The 20,991-nt window shown below is 48.7% G+C and overlaps 2 protein-coding genes across 26 annotated transcripts in view; one reads left to right on the top strand and one right to left on the bottom strand.

Annotated features, from left to right (window-relative positions):
• SPRING1 (SREBF pathway regulator in golgi 1) overlaps positions 1-2,453 on the bottom strand; it is a 259,028-nt gene extending 256,575 nt beyond the window's left edge. For 3 of the 22 annotated variants that reach the window (XM_059893971.1, XM_059893972.1, XM_059893970.1), the window contains exon 1: positions 2,203-2,438. In XM_059893971.1, coding sequence (XP_059749954.1) covers positions 2,203-2,313 — 111 coding nt within the window. In that variant the 5' untranslated portion in view covers positions 2,314-2,438. Of the gene's footprint in view, positions 1-2,202 lie in introns of all 22 variants that reach the window. The other 19 variants (XM_059893973.1, XM_059893975.1, XM_059893974.1 and 16 more) reach the window with 10 other exon arrangements.
• A 156-nt stretch (positions 2,454-2,609) lies between these two features.
• The window catches only part of RNFT2 (ring finger protein, transmembrane 2), a 61,205-nt gene continuing 42,823 nt past the window's right edge, over positions 2,610-20,991 (top strand). For 3 of the 4 annotated variants that reach the window (XM_059894799.1, XM_059894797.1, XM_059894798.1), the window contains exons 1-6: positions 2,610-2,757; positions 5,084-5,142; positions 10,230-10,708; positions 13,042-13,118; positions 16,540-16,640; positions 19,818-19,971. In XM_059894799.1, coding sequence (XP_059750782.1) covers positions 5,096-5,142; positions 10,230-10,708; positions 13,042-13,118; positions 16,540-16,640; positions 19,818-19,971 — 858 coding nt within the window. In that variant the 5' untranslated portion in view covers positions 2,610-2,757; positions 5,084-5,095. Of the gene's footprint in view, positions 2,758-4,398; positions 4,567-5,083; positions 5,143-10,229; positions 10,709-13,041; positions 13,119-16,539; positions 16,641-19,817; positions 19,972-20,991 lie in introns of those variants that run through there. The other variant, XM_059894800.1, reaches the window with a different exon arrangement.

Here is a 20,991-nt window from a genome sequence, read left to right as displayed (position 1 = left end):
CCCACACACACACACACATACACACACCCCTAGGACTGTAGTCACAGATCACAAGTTAAAAAAAAAAAAAAAAAAAAGACACACGAGGAAAAAAAAAAAGAACAAGGTACACCAGAGTACTTAAAAGGCATTTGTAGGAGGAATTCCCTGGTGGTCAAGTGGTTAGGACTCTGCACTTTCACTGCTGAGGGTCCGGGGGTTCGATCCCTGGTCAGGGAACTAAGACCCCACAAGCCCCACGGTGCAGCCAAAAAAACCAAAGTGGTTGTAGGGAAAGTCACAGTGTAGACAGCATCTGAGTCAGACAGGAAAAATTAGTAGGAGTGTGCCAGGCTGGGAAGAAAAGTCACCCCAATTAAAAAGATTTGATTGTTTGTTCAACCAATATCTGAATACCTATGAAGTGCCTGGCAGTATTCTAGGGACTGGGATTCTATGAACAACAAAGACAAGGTCCCTGGTCTCCAAAAAATTACGTTCTAGAAGGGAGAGTGAGGGGAGACAGATAAACAAGTAAATGACCCAGAAATGCTCAGTAAGTGATGCTTACCGCAAAGAAAATAAAGCAGGACTATGGGCAAGGAACTGAAGTCACTGAGATTGTGTCACCTGGTGTGAGCTGGGGCAATAATAGTTAGCCTCACCTGAAGTGACAAAAAAACAAAAACCACTCACAATGCAGAGATCCTGCAACGGGAGTCTGGAGTTCTATCTGAGTGCAACAGGAACCCAAAGAAGAACTAACTATACACAAGGGAGTGCTGGGATTTTTTTTTTTTTTTCTTTTCAGATTATCACTCCTCCTGCTGGGTAGAGAATAGACTGTAGGATAAGAAAGGAAGCAGAGACCTGTTGGTGGGCTACTGCAGCGGTCCAGACAGGGAAAAGCAGAAGGTATCTGTGGCTGGGGAATGGTAATGCCACTCAGTGAGGCTGGGAAGACTGGAGAGGAAGTGGTGGTGGAGAATCAGGAGTTCTGTTATGGCCAAGTATGAGGAGCCGACAACGCACTCAAAAAGGGACGTCAAGCAAGCAACGGGATGTAAGAACCTTGGGGTTTCTGGATAGGTCTAGGCTAGAGTTAGAAATCAGGGCAGCAACAGCATACAGCCGGTATTTAAACCAATGGTGCTAGAGATGAGCTGGGTCAGCTGCAAGGAAGGCAGAGGGCTGAGTCCGGGGTCACTACAGCACCCACCTGACAGAGAAGGAACAACACGTGACCATGAGCAGGCGTCTGCGAAGTTGTGAAAACACAAGTGCAAGCACTTAGTCTGCATGAATGTCACCAAGGCATCCCAATCACCAGAAGAGGCTTATAACACTCAGCCTGTCAGCCTGAGGTGAGAGGTGGGATACGGTTCCCTAACTTTCCGTTTTACAATCTCCTAAAACTAAGGTGACCGTATCATTTAGTATTTCTTTTCTATTCATTGACAAATTTTATACGAATATGACCCTTGAGAATGAAAAGAGGAGCTTTTCTAACTCCATCAGCGCAAGAGCATAAACCAGGGCTGTCCCGGGTACACCCTGGCATATGCTCACCCTTTCTAAAAACCTAAACGCCTGAACTGGACCTCTAAACGAAAGGACAATGTTCTGGGTAACATTTCCCACCAAAGCATCCTGCTTTTTCTCCCACAAATTCGCACAGAGAAGAAAAACTAAGCGGATGGGAAGGTGAAAAGAAAATTCCACCCAACCACGTTATTCACAGAAAGAGCACCTCGTGGGTCCTGAGGCGTCTCCCTGCCGGACAACCGAGCCCCTAAATTAAATGAAAACCAGGCACACCAGCGCTGGCTTCGTAGCTCAGCTGGGCATCTTACTGGCCCAGGCATCTCCACCTTTCCCAGTCTCGAGTTCCCCCGCTGGAACCCGGGGACACCGCCCCCCAGAACGGCCGCGAGGAGAAGGGAGAAATGCTCGCCCCCGCTCAGCACTCGGCCTGGCAGGTAGGAGGCAAGGAGACGGCCCTCAGGGTGATAACAAGCACAGCGTAAGGGCCCACAGCACCGGGTTCGAGTCCCAGCTCTGCCCCTGGCCTACCAACGAAATGAACGGGTCCCTTCGCCCGTCCTCAGCCCCAGGACACGAACGCCCACCTCTACAGACCAGGCGGCCTGGCGCACCGGACACTCGGGCAGCGCGGCTGCAGAGGCAGCTTCCCTCACCCGGGGAGGGAGGGCGGCCACTGACCTGCTTGAAGGTGCTGGTGAGGAAGTAGACGAGCGAGAGCCCGAAGACCAGGGCGAGCACCCACCTCTTCCGCAGGAGCCGCCGCCACACCATGGCCGCCAGGTTCACCATCCCGGCGCGAAGCGGGGCAGGCCCGGGGCCCGGGCGGCATGGCCCCTACGCGGCCGGCAGCCCCATGGCTCGCGGCGGGCGCCGGCCCCGCGGCCCTCAGCCCAGCCAGCTCCCGTCAACCACCCCGCGCCTCCCCACGTGACCTCGCCCCACGCACTGCCTCCACACCTCTCGCGTCACCCGCCTGCCTCGTTCGGCCTCCTCCTCATTGGTCCCTGCAGAGAGGCGGCTTCCTATTGGCTGAATCCCGGAAAGGGGGCGGGCAATCGTGTGCGTGCTGCCGGTGGAGCTGTGCCCGGGTCTCAGCGCCGGGCGCCGCGACCTGAGAAAGAACCTGGGGAGAGGCCGGAAGCACTCGGAAGTCAGGTGCTCCCCGGGCCGCGCGAGTGATTGGCTTGGAAGCACAGGAATGATGCCGCTGTGATTGCCGAATCGTCTGGGCAGGTAAAAAGAGAACGTTATTTTTTCCCCCCGGTATGGTCAGCGTAATCTCCTGCCCTTGCAGTCTTGGGGCGTTTCGCGGTAAACTTTGGTTGCAGGAATGAAAAACGCTTGCAGCATTGTATACGGAGCGCACCTGCCTGCTTCCAATGCAAGTGATGCAGGAGATGCTGTCTTGCGTGCATTTCGGTGCAGTCATATAACGGCTCGGGGGTGCAACTTAAAACCTCTCATACATTGAAAAGTCAGGTGAAATCCTTCTTAGGGATGGAGCGCGGTGTATGGAGCAGAGGGTAAAAAGGCATTTCATTCAGTCATTCAGATGCATCCCACGTGCAAACGTTTTATTACAGAATTCGATATTGGAATAATTAGGTACGGCCTGCTGCCAGCACAGGACCTGAAGCCCCTTCGAAAGCAAGCATCTGAAAGTGGAATCTTGGGTATTTTACTTAGGAGGCTGTGTCAAATTTATGGATGGAAACGAGATTCTGTATTTTATTTTCCCCAAGGATTTGCAGGCGATGAGGAATCATTGCGGGGGGAGGGGGCATTAAGGCGAGATGGCAAGTTCTTGAAACAGATTTAGGGGATGAGCTTTCCTTCATATATGAAGATGGTGCTACTGACCCGTTTTTTGGCTGATTTTCCAAAAGAGAAAGGAGGCTTAGCTGGTGGGTTGTCTCGCTAATCAGTGGCCCTGGTAACACCAATTCTGTCCCCTGAAGAAGGCTGATCAGGATCAGGAAGTCACTCAACAACCCGTTATGGGACCCTGAACTAAGAGCGCCATCTTTGGTCCTGGTACAAAAAAAATATTCAAGGAAGCTAAACCAACTCATGGGAGGTCTCTGGCCTTTATTTCTTCTCTAGAGTGAGACGTCAGGGAGGGAGCAAGGGATGTAGAAAAAGGTAAGTGAGAGACCCATTGATGTTTTGCTCATTGAATAAATACTTGTTGAGTGCTACTCTGTGCCAGGCAGTGTTCTAGATGTGGAAGCAGAAGGGCAAACCAGGCAGACCGATCCTTGCTTTTGTGGCATTCACACTCTAATGGAAGACAGGTCATAAATAAATATGCAAACATGTAAATAAATGATAAGTGCTATGAAGAAGGTAAAACGGGGCAATGTATGTTGGGTCAGGAGGGTGAGAGGAGAAGGCCTCTGGAAGGAGGTGACATTTGTCCTGAGGGAGCTAGCCAGAAGGAAAAGCATTCTAGGGAGAAGGAACAGCAAGTAAAAAGGCCCGGAGGCAGGGACAAGCTGGCACATTTGAAAAACGAAAAGGCCGGTGTGGTTGGAGGAGAGTGGGGGCAAATGAGACTGGGAACAGGTGAGGCCTGCAGGCCAGGAACAGAGCTTGAATTTTTTTCTGATTGCAGTGGGTAGCCTGCGGAGGGCCTTAAATATATTTTCTGTATTCCCCAATCATGACTCAGAGTTTGACAATAGGACAAGATATTAATACATTCAGATCATAACGGTCCTCAGGAGTCCCAACAAGGTATCAATGGAAGGCTAACAAGGGACAAGGAGGCAACAGAACCATCTGCTTATAACTACCCATGAAGCCCTAAGACTTATTCTCAGGTTCAAGGCATCCCGTGGACTATTCACTTAAGTGTTCTATTCCATCCAGGGTTTGGAGCCTCTGGTAAGCTCCTGTGACCCGTGCATCCCTTTGGAGAGGAAGAGGAGGGAGAGGCCTGCTTTCTCTGGAATCCAGTGGTCACATCCCCACCTGAATGCCCACCTCAGGTGTCGTCAACATGGAGTTCTGAAGTCCCTGTGGTTCCTCACAGTGAACCAGGTGACGTGTCTCCATGAGAATTCAGATCTTCTTTACCACTGTATTAAATGTAAGGGCTGGAAGGAAGCTTTGAGTTCAGACACTTCACCCCTCTCCCATTTAACCTATGGGGAGTCTGAGGCCACAGAGAGGTTACTGATTTGTCCAGGGTCACACAGCAAATTAGGGGTGGCATCAGTCCAGGGTCCATGTTTCCTAACTGTCAATCTGCTGCTCACTTGACCTCCTCCAGCACCTCTTTGCTTTACAGTTCACTTCTTTCTCCTCTGACATGAGAACTTCCTCCAGCTCCGGTCTCATCCTTCTCATCCATGAAATGGGCTGATGACACTTTCTTCATGGGACGGGATGTTGATTTGAGGGTTGAATGGCATAACAGACCGACACACAGTTTGCAAAATGTCAGAGAGCTCTAGGGAAGTAAGATACAAGTAGTACTTGTTTATGGTTACCATGGTGATCTGACAGGCACTGAGGATATTGGGAGACTCTGGCTCATGCATGTGTTGACTTTTAGGTCTTAAGGAAGATGCAGAGACGCCACAGCAGCAACACGGATAACGTTCCACCTGAAAGGTAGGCATCCCCTCATTCCATCTGAGGCTCCGAGCTTCAGGTGGTCAAGGGCAACCCAAAACTGGATGAGTAATACCTGCCCCTCAGGGCTACTTGTTAGAAGAGCAGAGGAAATCTGATTGGAAACTGCTTTGCACAGCGATGGCCTCATATCCTCAACACGTGACAGCTTGCTGTTGCTCTTATGGTAATTCTCAAAGCCTGTGCAAACAGTGATCCACTTGACTCATTGTATCAATGATTGTACCCAGGGGATTTTAATTTATAGAGGTGTCTGAGTGGCAACATGGAGAGGCTGATGACATTGAAAGAAGATTTTTATTACTTGCATTTTCCAAGAGAAGGGAGCATGTTGCCCTATGCAGGGCCACATGGGGAAGCACCACCGGGGTCAGCCAGGAGGCAGAAAGGAGCAAAGGGAAAGCATAGGTCACAGCTTTTATTGTGTTTTCCACACAGAGTAAGGTAGGGGAGGGGAAACAGGTTAGGATTGACTAGTTTGAATAATGTTGGTGGGCTCTAGGCTATAGGAGTGGTCTCTAGTTGTCTGTACCTGGCCCTGAGTGATTTGGGGCAGAGGAAATATTGGCTGAGAATGTGAATTAGATAAAGGAGGTGGTTGGAGATGTGAGCTCTGGACCACAGGGGAGCTGTAAACAACTTTGGCCACTAGTTTGACCCTGTAATGTGTAGATGCCAAATAGACAAGTACAGAATCTAAGAAAACGCAGTTAAAACACTAATAAGCTAGAACTTCTATCTACTTAAGCCAAAGAGAGTACAGACCATGGGGACCTGTTCTCAGGTTGTGACAGTCTCCCAGCTGCAACCCCCTCACCCTGCTGGACCATACATCCAAGGAACAGGCAGCCAAGCTTTTCCTCCCTCACAGCCCATTTCAAGTCCCCTGCAATTCTTTAGATTGGCCGCACAATCACAAAGTACCCACCAGTCCAGTATTGAGTTTTCCGTCAAGCCTGCCTGTTCTGCAGAGAAGGGCACTGGCCTTAAGTCAGACAACCCTTGTCCAATATCCCAGCTCAGCCACTTCCCCCTTTGCTGCTTTTGGCAAGCACCTTCACCTCTAGGCCTCAGTTTCCCCATCCATAAATGGCAGAAAACTCAGGTTTGCTTATGAATGAGTGAATGAGTGAAGATACACAAACACAGAACCCGCCACCTAATAAGCATGGCTGTTGGAGCTTTTCCAGCCTCTGAAGACAGAATTACTCTTTGCTCTCAAATGAACGGTGAGGTCTCTGGGGACAGAGACCATGCTGGAGAAATAATGGCCACTGTGTATTGTGTGCTTATTTGTGTCACCCTCACATTAGCCTATGGAAGTGAGGACTATTTTTATCACCATTTTATCGATGAGGAAACTGGGGCTCAGAGAGGGTAAGTTACCTGAAGTCACAAAACCAGGAAGTGGCAGGACTGAGATTCAGGCCCTGATCCATTTGACCCCTGCAAAGTCTGTGCTTTGAGATACCACATTTCTTCTGTCTCCTATCTGGGTGGATTCACTCTTCTCCCGGGCTACCTCACGTTCTAGCCTTTAAGTGGTTAAGTTGGAAGCTCAGCCTCTGCCCCCCAAGGAATATTCTTTCCCGTTTAGGCCCAGAGAAAGGAGGCCAGCTATAAGAAGGTCCTTGGTGGGTTGAGTCTTCCCTGGTTGTTCTACTGGAGGCCCCCTGAGCCCAGTGGACTCAGAGTGCTGGCAAGCTCAAGGCAGACAGGAGGCTTTCCAGGTCCCTGTGGGACGGTGGGGGAGAGAGGGCGGCCACTGTGGGCACCTGCCAGGACTCCTGCTTTCTGAGCGCAGCTTCTTGAAGTGCAGAAAAAGCTCAGGTCCCCTTGAGGATCATAGCCATGGTGTTAGTTGTTGTTGTCATTATTAATACTATCTTTATTATTATCCCAAACCCAAGAGAATAGGACCACACGTTCCCTGGGCTTTTGGAGCCAGGAGGGATGGGCCATGGGAGGTGGGGGAGTGGGTAACCATCTTCAAGTTCCCCCCCTTGCTGGGGTGTAAACCTGGTGGTTTATGATAACTTACCCCCGGGTCAAGTTTGTAAGGCCAGAGAAGCCAACCCCAAGATTTCTCCAGACCGGCATCTCCCCTGCTGGGTTTCACAGGTGTTCTACAAGATTGAATAGGTTTTCCATGGTCAAATAAGTTTGAGAAACACTAGGTTTAACAAAGTTAATTTTTTCAGTTGCAGGCCTTCTCAGAGCCTTTAGTATGCTTATTCATTCATTCTTTCAAATAATATTTATTGAGCATGCTCTGTGCACGAGGTGCATTTTGCTGGGTAGTGGTAATCCAATGGGGAGCAAACAGTCATGGTCTTTGACCTTATGGAGCAGGGCCCAGTCTCAAGTGCCGTTCTCAGTGCTGACTGCATGTTAGAATCACCCGGAAAGCTCCGAAGAAATAGGGGTGCTGAGGCCCAACCCCAAAGATTTTGATTCAGTTGGTCAACATCGGGTCCAGGGCACCTGTGTTTTTCAAAAGCTCCCTCGAGTTATTATCATGTACATCCAGGGTTGAGAGTCACAGGTAAGGAGTAAAACAATAAATATGATCAGTCCTGTGCAGGGGAGGCTAGAGTGCAGTGAGGACAGAGAGCAAGGAGACGGGCATTGTCCAGCAGGCAGGCACGGCTCCACCGAGCAAGAGAGATTTCTAGCCAGAATCTGAGGGATGAGCATACGTTACCTAGGTGGCACAGAGTGGGGCTGGGGGACAGCCCATGAAGGGGATGGCCTGGGCAAAGGCCCTGCCCTGGGAAGCCCTTGGGCAGTGAGAAAAGGGCACATGGTGAGATTGGAGTTCAGGGCAAGATAATCCAAGATATCTGGCAAGTTCATCTCTCTAAGCCTCGGTTTCTTTATCTGTAAAATGGAAATGATATTAGTCCCTATCTATAGGGTTTATCTGAGACTGCAGGAAGGAGTTGAGAATGGGAAGCCCTTTTAGTGGGTTAGTGAAATAATCAGATATATGGCTTTTTTGTTTTTTTGTTTTAGTGCACCCTTGTCTCTGAGTGGAGAGTAGATTACATAAGAGCAAGTGTGAAAGCAGTGTAAAACCTCCCCTGCAGCCTCCCTCTGGGGCCATTTTGTGCCTGGATGATGACTAGCATACTTTTTCTTTATTATTATTAATTTATTTATTTATGGCTGCGTTGCGTCTTCATTGCTGCGTGCGGGGTTTCTTTAGTTGTGGAGAGCAGGGGCTACTGTTCGTTGCGGTGCGGAGGGCTACTCTTTGTTGGGGTGCGCGAGCTTCTCATTGCGGTGGCTTCTCTTGTTGCGGAGCACTGGCTCTGGGCACACAGGCTTCAGTAGTTGTGGCACGCAGGCTTCAGTAGTTGTGGCACGCAGGCTCTAGAGCGCAGGCTCAGTAGTTGTGGCACGTGGGCTTAGTTGCTCTGCGGCATGTGGGATCTTCCCAGACCAGGTCTCGAACCCATGTCCCCTGCATTGGCAGGCGGATTCTAAACCACTGCCCCGATAACTAGCATACTTTTATTAAGCACCTGGGTTGTATGCCCTGGGTTGTGGGGTCCACAGGATGAGTGGAACTCAGCACTCACTTTCAGTAAACTCAGGATGTATTTAGAGTACCATAGGGGTCTGTGGAGGTTCCTTGGGAACCCTACTCTGGGGTGAGATAAGGAAGGGAGGGTGGCTCTTTGCCCCTCCCACTGACACAGCACATTGAGCTAATCAGCTCCACCTGTTGTGTAGACTGATTCCATTCGAAAAGGACAAGCCCAAGAGAAGACACATGACATCCAGAACTCCGGGGCATGGTGTTCATGGGAAAGTGCACCCAGTTTGGGGCTCACCATTCTTGGAAGGGTAACTCTAGGCTCTCTGCTCCTCCAGCAATGGCTCTGAAAGAGCATCAGCATCCTTTACCTGATTCCAATACAGTAGGCCTGTGCTTGGAACTAGAAATGGCAGTTGGCCCTGGAGGTTTTCCATAGGGATTAGAGATAATAGTTCCCATTTACTAAGTGCCAGGTACACTGAAAGGGGTACTCTAAATTTGATGCCTAGGAATTCTATGCATGAATGGTGTTTATACCCATTTTCCAGGTGAGAAAACTGAGCGCAGGATTGTTAAGACCCCTGGGAAGGGTGGAGCTAGGATTCAAATGTGGGCTTCTCCAATTAAATCTTCTTCCCATTACTTTCTGCTGCCCTCCAAATACCAGTTGTGACCAAGGTGGATCCTCTTGGGAACTGGGAATCATTGAACTTGGAGATTACAGAACCAGGGGTACCTGAGTTTCTGAGGCTATTCTAGAATCAGAGGACTCTGCGCTCCCTTTTTAGTAAAGTATAGTGGTTAAGAAAGCAGGCTCCAGAGGTAGCCTTCCTGGGTTTGACTCTTCCCTGTTCCATACCTTACCAGCTGTGTGATCCTGGACAAGTTACTTTTTTCTGTGCCTCAGTTTCTTGATCTGTAAGATGGTATTATTAGTACCTAGTTCACAGGGTTGATAGGAAGATTTAATGAGTTAATTAATGGAAAGCACTTAGAAAAGTATCTGGCACATAGTAAAATTTCAGTAAAGATTATGACCCTATTGCTATTATTACTTATATTAGTTTGCTAGAGCTGCAGGGTGACAAGGTATCACAGTCTAGGTGGCTTAAACTACAGAAATTTATTTTCTACAATTCGGGAGGCTGGAGGTCCAAGATCAAAGCATCGGCAGGGTTGGTTTCTTCTGAGGCCTCTCTTCTTGGCTTACAGATGGGCACCTTCTCTCTGTGTCTTCACATCGTCTTCCCTCCAGCGTGTCTGTGTCCAAATTTCCTCCTCTTATAAGGACACCAGTCATATTGGATTAAGGCTGGCCCTAATGATCTCATTTTCACTTACCTCTGCAAAAGCCCTGTCTTCAAAAACTGTCACAGGCTGAGGAGTGGGGGTTAGGGTCTCAACATATGATTTTCCTGGGGCAGGGGCCCCAATTCGGCCCATAACATCATTGATAGGGTCATTTGCCCCCCATCCTCCACTGCCTGACTTGGTGGGGGCTTTCTCCTCCCTTCCGGCCCAGAAATCGCAGTCAAGCGCTCAGCTCTGAGGCGAGTGTGGACGAAGGCGGAGTCTTTGAGAGTCTGAAGGCAGAAGCGGCCTCCCCGCCAGCACTCTTCTCCGGCTTATCGGGCCTCCCGACAGGCAGCCTCCCCGCCACCCCTTTCCCGTCCAGCCTGGTGTTGGGGGCCGCGGCGGGCGGCGGGGACGTGTTCCTCCAGATGCCCACATCCAGGGAGGAAGGCGGGGGCCGCGGTGAGGGGGGCGCCTACCACCACCGCCAGCCCCACCACCACTTCCACCATGGCGGCCACCGCGGGGGCTCCCTGCTGCAGCACGTGGGCGGGGACCACCGCGCGCACTCCGACGAGGCAGGCGACGAGCAGCCCGGGACGCCTGCCCCGGCCCTGTCCGAGCTGAAGGCCGTGATCTGCTGGCTCCAGAAAGGGCTGCCCTTCATCCTCATCCTCCTGGCCAAAGTGTGCTTCCAGCATAAGCTTGGTGAGTGTGGAGGGGTGCAGGGCTCAAAGACTGCCGCCTCACCCGTTGGGTAGGGGGGTGGGGTCTCCATCCCAAGTGCCAAAGGAAGGCAGTAGAGGTCCTTATGGTGCAAAGTCCTTAGGAGTCCAGGATTCTGAGTCAGACCTGGGTTCAAATCCTGGCCGACTAGCTGTGTGACTTGGGGCAAGCCACTCACATTCTTCGAGTCTCAGATTCGTCACCTCTCCAGCGGGGTTGTGGTAGAAACTTCCATAGCTGGTTGGGTGATGTGAAGGAATAGAGTGTACTACCCAGGAGTTCAGACTGCTTGGGTCTGAACCTGGGCTCTGCCCCCTTCCTAGCTGTGTGACGCTGGGTACATTATTTAACCTCTCTGTGCCTCAGTCCAATCATCCATAAAATGGGGGTTAAAATAGTATATGTACTATTACAAATACTATTACATATGTATTATAGCTATACATAGACTATAATAGTATGTTACAGATACTATTATAGTATATGAACAGCATCTGCCTTCGTGAGATTGAGTGAGGTTAAATGAGTAAACATATGTAAAGCACTGAGGACAGTGCCTGGCAGAGAGTAAGTGCTATGCAAGTGTAGATTATTATTTTTATTATATTCATTATTAATACATGTAAGATACTTAACATAGAACCCTGCACATAGCAAGTGCTCAGTAAATACTACCTGTTATTATTATTAGGAAGTAAGATAATGATTCATGCAGTGCTTAGCCTAGCACCTGACACACACTTAACATTCAATTAATGTGGTTTCTGGTCCACTGTTGTTATTATCTGTTACGTACTGTTATTAGATCATGATGTTGCCGTGCCCTGGAGAGCTTAGGCTATTGTTTTTATCTTATGGTAGAAATTACAGTACTAATTACTGTCTCATGGCTTATTACATCCCACAAGAAATATCTAGAGGAGTTTAGGCCATCGTTTGTGTCTCATTTGCCCCTTTCTGGTGGGTTCCAGCTGACTCAGATCACTCCTTCCTTTTTGGGGTGCTACCATGTCAGTCCCTCCCTTTTTATTCCTAGAAATGGAACCTGGCATGTTCTCCCTTACCCTGAATTCCAGCAAACTCACCACTAATTTTTATTCTCAAGTTTGGTCATTTTGTTTCTCAGTTGGCAGGTTTTTTTGTTTGATCAAAGAGAAGAGTACAAGAAGAGATTGTGGGGTTACTGGTTTTGATTTTATATGTTTTTAATGAAGAAACACATCTTTTACAAAGTAGATCTGGAAGAATGCCTGGAACACACATACTATTTAAAAAGTAAAAGTGAACTCCAAGTGTGGGAACTCTGCATGTCATGTGAAAGCAGAATCCTTTCCACAGGGAACAAAAAGTAGGATTCGAAAATCCCTATTTAGGGAGAATTCCACGATGGTAGCTTGCTGAATTGTGGAATAAAATTCAGTTCTTTTTCCCTACTCTGCAAGGGTCATATTTTCCTGGTCAGCTAGGAATTCTTTCCCCTTTAACATGAAACTTCAATTTCTTATGGTGTTGTGGTCTTTTTCTACATATGCTTTTATTACAAATAACGTGCCTCAGATTCTTTTTGAAAGTAGAAATAATAATAGGCACCACTTACTAACTGGTAGAGATTGTACACTGTAAGCAGTACCCCTCCTTGAGTTAAGTACTGTTATTATTCTGTCTGTTTTACAGAGGAGGAAACTGGGGCTCAGAGAGGTGCAGTGATTAGTCCCAGCCGAGATTTGAACACAGGTCTTACCAGACTGCACAGCCGATGCTTCTAACTGGTTCTATAAAATACGCCCGGGGGCTTCCCTGGTGGCGCAGTGGTTGAGAGTCTGCCTGCCAATGCAGGGGACACGGGTTCGAGCCCTGGTCTGGGAAGATCCCACATGCCACGGAGCAACTGGGCCCGTGAGCCACAACTACTGAGCCTGCGCGTCTGGAGCCTGTGCTCCGCAACAAAAGAGGCCGCGACAGTGAGAGGCCCGCGCACCGCGATGAAGAGTGGCCCCCACTCGCCGCAACTGGAGAGAGCCCTCGCACAGAAACGAAGACCCAACACAGCAAAAATAAATAAATAAATAAATAAATAAATTAAAATACGCCCACCGTGGCCTCAATCCCATCCCTAAGTCAGAGGCCTCTTCTCAGAGTGGCTTGGGGTTCCCAGTGATACACATGGCAGCTCAAATGCCCCAGACGTGGGATTTTTCTCTCTCCTCTGTGGTTAGCGTATCAACCCCGAGGGGACCAGGGATGTGTCCCTAGTAAGCCCGGGCCAGGCCTGACGAGTCTAAATGGGTGTTCTCGGCCCCTCCTCTGTCCTGCAGGCATTGCCGTGTGCATTGGGATGGCCAGCACCTTCGCCTATGCCAACTCCACGCTCCGGGAACAGGTCTCTCTAAAGGTGAGTCACCTGGTAAATTACTCTCCTGGGGCTGCTATAACAAATGACCACAAACTCGGTGGCTTAAAATAACACAAAGGGATTACTCACAGTTCTGTAGATCAAAAGCCTGAAGTGGGTCCCTCTTGCCTAAGTTCAAAGTGTCAACAGGACTATGTTCCTTCTGAAGGGTTCAGAGGACCCTTGTCTTTTCCAGGTTCTAGAAGTCACCCACATTCGTTGGCTCATGGCCCCTTCCTCCTCCTTCGAGCCAGCAACATTGCATCTCTGTGACCATCCCTCCATAGACACATCTCCCTCTGACTCTCCTCTTCTGTCTCCCTCTTCCACTTTTACAGACCCTTGTGATTACATTGGACCCCCCCTGGGTAATCCAGGAGACTGTCCCCCACACAGGGTCAGCTGATTAGCAAACTTAATTCCACCTGCAACCTTTATTGCCCTTTGCCATGTAACCTAACATATTCACAGGTTGCAGGGATTAGGACAGGAACACCTTTGGGAGGCCATTCTTCTGCCGCCCACCCTGGGCAGATCCCTGGATGTGCCATCCTTCTCCCTTCCAACAGCAGCCTCTCCCCATGGGCCCCTGGCCCATTCCCCTTATCCTCCCGGCATTCAATCAGTTAGCTCACTTCCAACCCACGCTCATGGTTAAGGCCGCCCCACGGGCACTGCTGGGTGGCCCTACGGCTTCACCACCATCATCCCGAATGCCCTCTGATATCTGCCGAGCACTAACCGTGTCCAGCACGGTGCTGGACCCATTACACAGCTCCTCTTGCAGATTCATCCCAGCAACCTGGGAGGGAGGCAAAATCATTCTGAACTCATTTTCCCAATGAGGAAACAGTGGCCCAGAATTTCTTGGCTAAGCCGTAAGTTTCTTGCCTAAGGCCACACAGCCAGCGTGAAGGGTGTCATCAGGATATGAACCCAGGCATTGAACCCAGAGCCTGTACTCCCCCCCAGATTCAAATTCCAGCTCCTCCACCCTCCTGCAAGCCCTTGGATGGGTTACCTCGCTGATCTCAGCCTCAGGTGCCACCTCTGGAAAAGGAACTGCCACCTCTGGAAAAGGAACTGCCACACCAACTTCATACACCCATCGAGAGGATTAAAGGAGATGGTTCATGGAAGGTGTTTAGTGCAGTGCCTGGCTCATAGGAACAACTTAATTGAGCTATTTTTAACAAGCCTATGTTTTCTGCTGCACATGTGATCCTATAATAGCCACCATCCTCTCTGACCCTGCTTTGGGGTCATCTGCTTTCTCAGAAGCACCTAGGCGTCCATGAGGCACAGATGCCAGCTCAGTCTTTATTTGATACATGAGCACATTGAAGTCTGGAGTTGGGCATGGAGCCAGAGGTTCTTCTTGACCTTTAGTCTCATCTTCTTCATGCAGACCCCTTTCTGCTGCTATTAGAACAGCAGGTTGCTCAATGTCATAGTGGAGGCTATTGGGGCTGGCTCTTTCTCAGATGCAGTAACATCCGCGTGGTGCCTTGACTTTAATTTTAGGGGCAAGGGGATGCCTGTATCCATGGACAGGCTTCTAGGGGTCTTTGAACCCTATGAAGACACAGGTGATGATTTGCCTGTCTGTGTATATTTCAGTGGAAGGGAGTCTGCATGACTCTTAGTAAGTTTAGGAATCTCAACTTACTACTGGAGAAGTACCCCATTTGTCCTTCAGAGTCTGGCTTCTCGGGGCATTGCTAATTCCCTTTCTCTTCCACTTTTGGTTTGGATTTACAGGGGATTAAACCGGAATCTATTATTTATTGGCATAAAAAGGGCTGCCGAGTGGATTAATCACATTGATAAGAGCAGTTGGTTGGTTGGAGGTGGTTTCTCAGGCCGTTAACCTTGACCACTCCTGGAATAATGGGTGGATGGAGATGCATTTATTTCGTCTGCGCTATGGAAATGTGTGTTGTAACAGTGTGTTGAGCTCTGAGCTGTGTCTGGAGACAGTGGAGCATTTACCGAAACCACAGGGAAGGTTACACTGGGAAAGTTATGACCTCATCTTATTCCAGCAATGCAGCCGCCCTGGTCCAGGAAAAGACAAGCTTTTCAGCTTGTCAGCAGCACGGCGGTCTGATTATGTATCCCAGGGTACACAGGCAGGAATGCCCTGCTCTACGCCTCCTCTAGAAATTTCCTCAGGTTGCTGTCAGGCTGAGAGACTGCTGAGAAACAGCAAAATGAGAAGGTTTCCCAGCTTGTCTTCCTAGGGACTAATCAGAAACAAGGCTGGAGAAAGAGAAACGGGGCTAGATTGCAAAGGGCTTTGACATCCATGTGTACGAGTTTGAATTTAATCCTATAAATGTGGCCCTATGTTGAATGGTCAGTCCAGGGCAGTAGCCCAAAGGTCCATGCCAGAAAAAGTTAGAACAGAAGTTTCCAACCTGTCGATCTGAATCTACTGCTGGGTTGTAAAGTCAAAACAACAAGTCCTGCCATTTAGTGAGCCTGAAATGTGAGCCTGTACCAGACTGAATGTTTACATTTATCAAGTTTACTTAATCCTTAACAAAACCTCATTTAAAAAAAAAAATTTTTTTTTTATTTATTTATTTTCGGCTGCGTTGGGTCTTCGTTGCTGCGCGCGGGCTTTCTCTAGTTGTGGCGAGCGGGGGTACTCTTCGTTGTGGTGCGCGGGCTTCTCATTGCGGTGGCTTCTCTTGTTGTGGAGCATGGGCTCTGGCGCATGGGCTTCAGTAGTTGTGGCGCACAGGCTTAGTTGCTCCACAGCATGTGGGGTCTTCCCGGACCAGGGCTCAAACCCATGTCCCTTGCATTGGCAGGCGGATTCTTAACCACTGCGCCACCAGGGAAGTCCCAAAACCTCATTTTTTAATGAGGGCACCGGAGCTTAAAACATGTGCCCTTGAGCCAGAGTTACTTAATTTCTCTGTGCCTCAGTTCCTAACAGCAAATGTAAACTAACATTTCTTACATGCCAGGCACTGTTCTAAGCAGTTCATGTGCATTAATTCTCAGACTCTATAAGAGAGATACAATGTATACCCATTTTACAGACAAGTAAAGAGAAATGTAGAGAGTTTAAGTAATTGCCCAGGGTTGGACAACCTCCAGATAATAGACCAAGGATTTGAACCCAGGCCACCCAGCTCCAGAATCTGTTTTGCTAACCATGGTGCCCTCCTGACTCTCTGGATAGTTCTCCAAGCAGGTTCACACATTTCTGTTACCTTCTCTGTAACCATCCCTTAGGTTCCAGTGGGATGGAAAGATGCCAGTGCCCTTCCTTTCACCATTAGCCCTGCTTCCTCCAAACCTTTGAGAAAGGGAAAAGTTGCCCCTTGTCGGGGAACATTCTGGAATATTCTGCCAGGTGCACCTTTGGCGTTTCAGCATCCCCACAGATCTCTTGCTTTGTCTCTAGGAGAAGAGGTCGGTGCTGGTCATTTTGTGGATCTTAGCCTTTCTGGCGGGAAACACCCTGTATGTGCTCTACACGTTCAGTTCCCAGCAGCTGTATAACAGGTGAGCAGGGGAGTCTGACCCCCAGTGAGAAAGTGGGGGGCTTTGTTGGACTCGGGACCCACAGCCCCTTCATTTGAGAACAATGCAGTAGCTCTAGGTCATGTTGTAACTTTCCAATCCCACCCTGTTGTCATGTACACGTGCCTAGAGCATAATTCTTTATAGAAATATAATGCAAGCCACATGTGTAATTTTGCATTTTCTAGTAGCCACATAGTGTGTGGTCGGGGAGGACTGGCCAGTAATGGTCTCTAGCACAGGGTGGAAACTCAAGCCAAGCTTTCAGATCATGTCCATCTGTTTTAAAAATGGACTTTGAGGAGTGACCCGTTTCACCACTTTCTGGGGCCACCCGAAGTTGCATGAAAGCAATTTGGGAAGTTAGTTCCAAGGCATCAACATGCATCCCACACACTGCATTAGTTGCCTGGCCCAGAATATCAAGGTCCTGGTGGAGGGCAAAGGAGATGGAGTTTCCCAGAACCGTGGAGGAATTTCCAGCTTATGCCATTCTCTGGGCATGATCACATTTACAGGCTCAGACCTCTGTGCCCTCATCAAACCGGTGCTGAGTCAAACTGGCAGCACACAACGAGAAAGAGAGTGACCTAGGAGAAAAGCAACAGAGCTGAGCCTCCCTCCTTATTGATGTCAGTGGTCTAGAGTGTGTTTGTAAATGATACCAATAGCCGTTATCTTGTTTTGCCCTCCCACTCAGCAGGGTATTGCTGTCCCTATTGTACAGGTGAGGAAACTTTGGCTTAATGAAACCCTTTCTAATAAGCCTTAGTCCCAGTAGGTAACAGAGAGTTTGAATCATCCCAGGATTTGAAGTCTGATGACCAGTGTCAGAGGTTCTTAGTCTTGCCACATACCAGCTTTGTGCCCTTTGGCAAATAGTGGAACCTCTTTGAACCTCGCCTAGTTTCTGCATTTGTGAAACCGGGAGCAAGTTAATTTCTGCCTTACCCACCTGAAGGTCATTACCCACCCATAGGCTAATTATTAGAGAGGCCAAATGTTAATAATATGTGAAAAGTACTGGGCAAACTGTGAAACATTTGATATGTCATAATCATATCATAATATTATTCTTTTATGATAAATTACTTTATCTATTGGGGGTGATGGCTAATGGGGCAGAAAACTGACAATAAAATGTATCCATCCATTAAAGTTCATAGTGTACGTTAGAAATAAGTGGACTTAGTGATCAATCTGCGGAAAAACACTTGGGCATCTTTCTGGCTCCAAAAGCCAAAACAGAAAAAACTCTAAGACAATGAACTAAAACCTATCTGGGTGAATTTAGCAGATTGGTGTCTCTGAGATAAAATGGAAAGTGGAGGGCAGATCTTCATTTCTTTTGAGATCAGAGATGCATAATAGAGAAGCAGGGCATGGAGGTCAACCAGCCAGCCTGGGTTATGCCCAGGGAGGGACAAGAGCAGAGACAAAAAGGGGAGCTCAGGGCTGCCAGCCTCTCCCCATATCGTAACTCGGATGCCACTCAGACTTGGAGACGAGGCATCCCACAGAGACAGGGCTCAGATGTGGAAGGACACCAAAGGTATCATGAGACATTGCAAAAATAGATTATTTTCATTGATTTAACCCTACTCTCGCTCTTCAAAGATACTTTATTCTAAATAGAAATTGACTTTTAAAAATAAAAGTACAAAAATAGACCACTTCATTCCTAGGATGCTCTCCTCAGGGGGCCTCAGTTTGCGCCGTTTTCCACCAGCCCAGCAGAGTATGTGGGAAGTGTTTAGAAAGCATTCACTCTGGGCTGTGTGCACTGTCCCCTGCTTTTTGGTGGACAGGCAGGACTCGGAGTGGCCTTTGCCTGGAGCCTCTAATCTGGCGGGAAGAAAAGCAAGGGGACCAGCACAGTTTGGGTGCTGGTTCCAATCCTAGCTCCACGTTCTAGCTGAGATGCCGTGGGCGGTGACTCCACGTCGAAGCACTCCAGATTCCCCAGCTCAAGATGCGATAATCATAGTGCCTACCACATAGAGCCTTTGGGAAGATGAAATGACTTGAGACATGTAAAGCATGTAGAGCAGGGCCAGCATGATGTAGAGAGCCAAGATATTAATACGAATAACATCATCATCCACAGAGGTGATGGAGAGCAGTGCTACTCAGCATGTGGTCTATGAATCAGTGCCAGTTCGAGAATGACTTGTTGTCTGTCCCCAGTGAGGGAAGTACAGAAATTGAATGTGAGGTTGACTTACCTGGTCACGGATGGGTAAAATGGGTTTACACACTCTGAGTAGCACTGCTGTGGAATAAGGATTGAGAGCAGTAACTGTAGTTGGGACACCTGGGTTCGAATCCACCACCGTTCCATCATATTTGTAGGACCTTGTGCATGTTCATTTACCTTTCTGTGCCTCTTTTTTCTCATCTGCAAAATGGGTAGATAACAGTGCCTGCCTCGTAGAGATGTTGTTATCATTGTCACTGCTGCATGGCAGAGTCTGTAGTATACCTATTATCTCATTGAATCCCACCAGTAACACTGAGGGAGGGAACGATTCCCATTTTATTGATGAGAACACTGAGGCTTACAGAGAGAACGTTATCTGCCTAGGGTCCAATAATGGAGAGGCCTGGATTCAAATTCAAGTCTGTCTGATACTGATGCCCATATGCTTATCATGCAGTGTGACCTTGGGCAACTTAACTTCACGTTTCCAAGCTTCAGTGCCTCATTTATAAAGTGGGGATGAGCAGTGCTCACTCTGTAGGACAATGAGATACAGTGAGTAAATTGCTTAGCACAGCGTCTGCACATCAAATCCCTCCTCCCTCCTTCTCTCTCTCTCTCCCTCCTTCATGTTATTGGTCGGCCTTCCTTCCTTCCTTTTGTTTCCTCTTGTGAAGCCTGTTGTGGCCCATAAAACTGGAGGGGACCTTAACTAATGATGCTCTAGGCCAATCTCATCATTTAACTCTCAGGGGAACTGAGGCTCAGAGAGGTTAAGATACCCACCTGAGGTCACACAGCAAGTTCATAGCAGATTCAGGAACAAGGCACAGATATCTGACTCCCAGTTTAGTACTCTTTCTACAGGTAATATTTACAAGGCTCCCAGAATGAGTAGAAGGGCCCCTAAGGGCCAGTGACCCTAAGTAAGCATCCTGACTCTCTGATTCATCCCCCAGCCTCATATTCCTGAAGCCCAACCTGGAGACGCTGGACTTCTTTGACCTGCTGTGGATCGTGGGCATCGCAGACTTTGTGCTCAAGTACATCACCATCGCCCTCAAGTGCCTTGTCGTGGCCCTGCCCAAGATCATCCTGGCCGTCAAGTCCAAGGTAGGCCTATCACGCCAATCATGCAGGGGTCTCAGGACGCCTTCTGGAGAAGGAAAGGTTGGACTTGGGCAGAGCTAATGTCAGTGCATCAAATGAACAGAGCCTGAGCTAGTAGATCCTGTCTCCCACCTCTCGTCATCCCTTGAAGCTGAGCATCATTCTTTATTGTCACCACCTTCTTGTCACGCCTCTGCTCTCCAAGTGCATTTCCTAAGTTTTGTTGTTCACAGCTGGCCTTGATGCAATTTTCATCTAAATTTCACCCGAGAAAGGAAAAAAAGCACATTGACATGCCCTGGGTCCTGCTTCTCCCAGGGAAGGATGGCTTTCAAAGGTTTTTGACTCTTTGTGGCTTCTGGGGCACGTTATATAGAGGGTACAGAGGCTCAGAAGAAAAGGACTCTGTGATCCATGAGTGATGCCTGACATGGACACAGGAAGCAGACTGGTGGCAATGATTCTTTGGAGTGTACCTTAGGGAGAGGCCTGCAGGAGGTGTTGGGATGAAGAGGTCTTGGGGGATAATCATTGTAATTCAGAGGACTGAGCAGTGTGAGGAAAAGACATCACAGTTAGGTCAGAAAGCTCAGAATTTGTCCCAGGCATTGGTTGGCAGAAGAGCAGGTTGGAATTGACCATCTGTCTTGAGTGACAACTGATCAAATCACTGGCCAGGTGTATAGGAAAAACACACTCCTGTGTTTCTTCTGTACACACACACACTCAATACCTCTGACACCAGATGTGTGGGTTTTCCACACATCGTGTAATTCTCTGACACTGGCTGGGTATCCTTCAGTTTAACACAGTTCTGACACTATCCACCTCGAGATAGTGTCAGATCCCACAGGATAAGGGCTCAGTCCCGCAAGACTGCCCCTGTCACTTCAGATGCCAGTCACCAGCCCCAAGTTGTCACCTGTACTTCTGACCAACCGGCTACAAATCAGGGTTCCCATGAGCCCCTCCTTGGGTTCAGTGCCCCTTGGGTTCTAGATGCCCTGAACCTTTTCCTTCATA

The sequence above is a fragment of the Balaenoptera ricei genome, chromosome 14, assembly GCF_028023285.1.
Source record: "Balaenoptera ricei isolate mBalRic1 chromosome 14, mBalRic1.hap2, whole genome shotgun sequence".
Taxonomy (NCBI): Eukaryota; Metazoa; Chordata; class Mammalia; order Artiodactyla; family Balaenopteridae; genus Balaenoptera; species Balaenoptera ricei.
The sequence above is the reverse complement of the archived record's forward strand: the minus strand, read 5'-3'. Positions and strand labels throughout refer to the sequence as shown.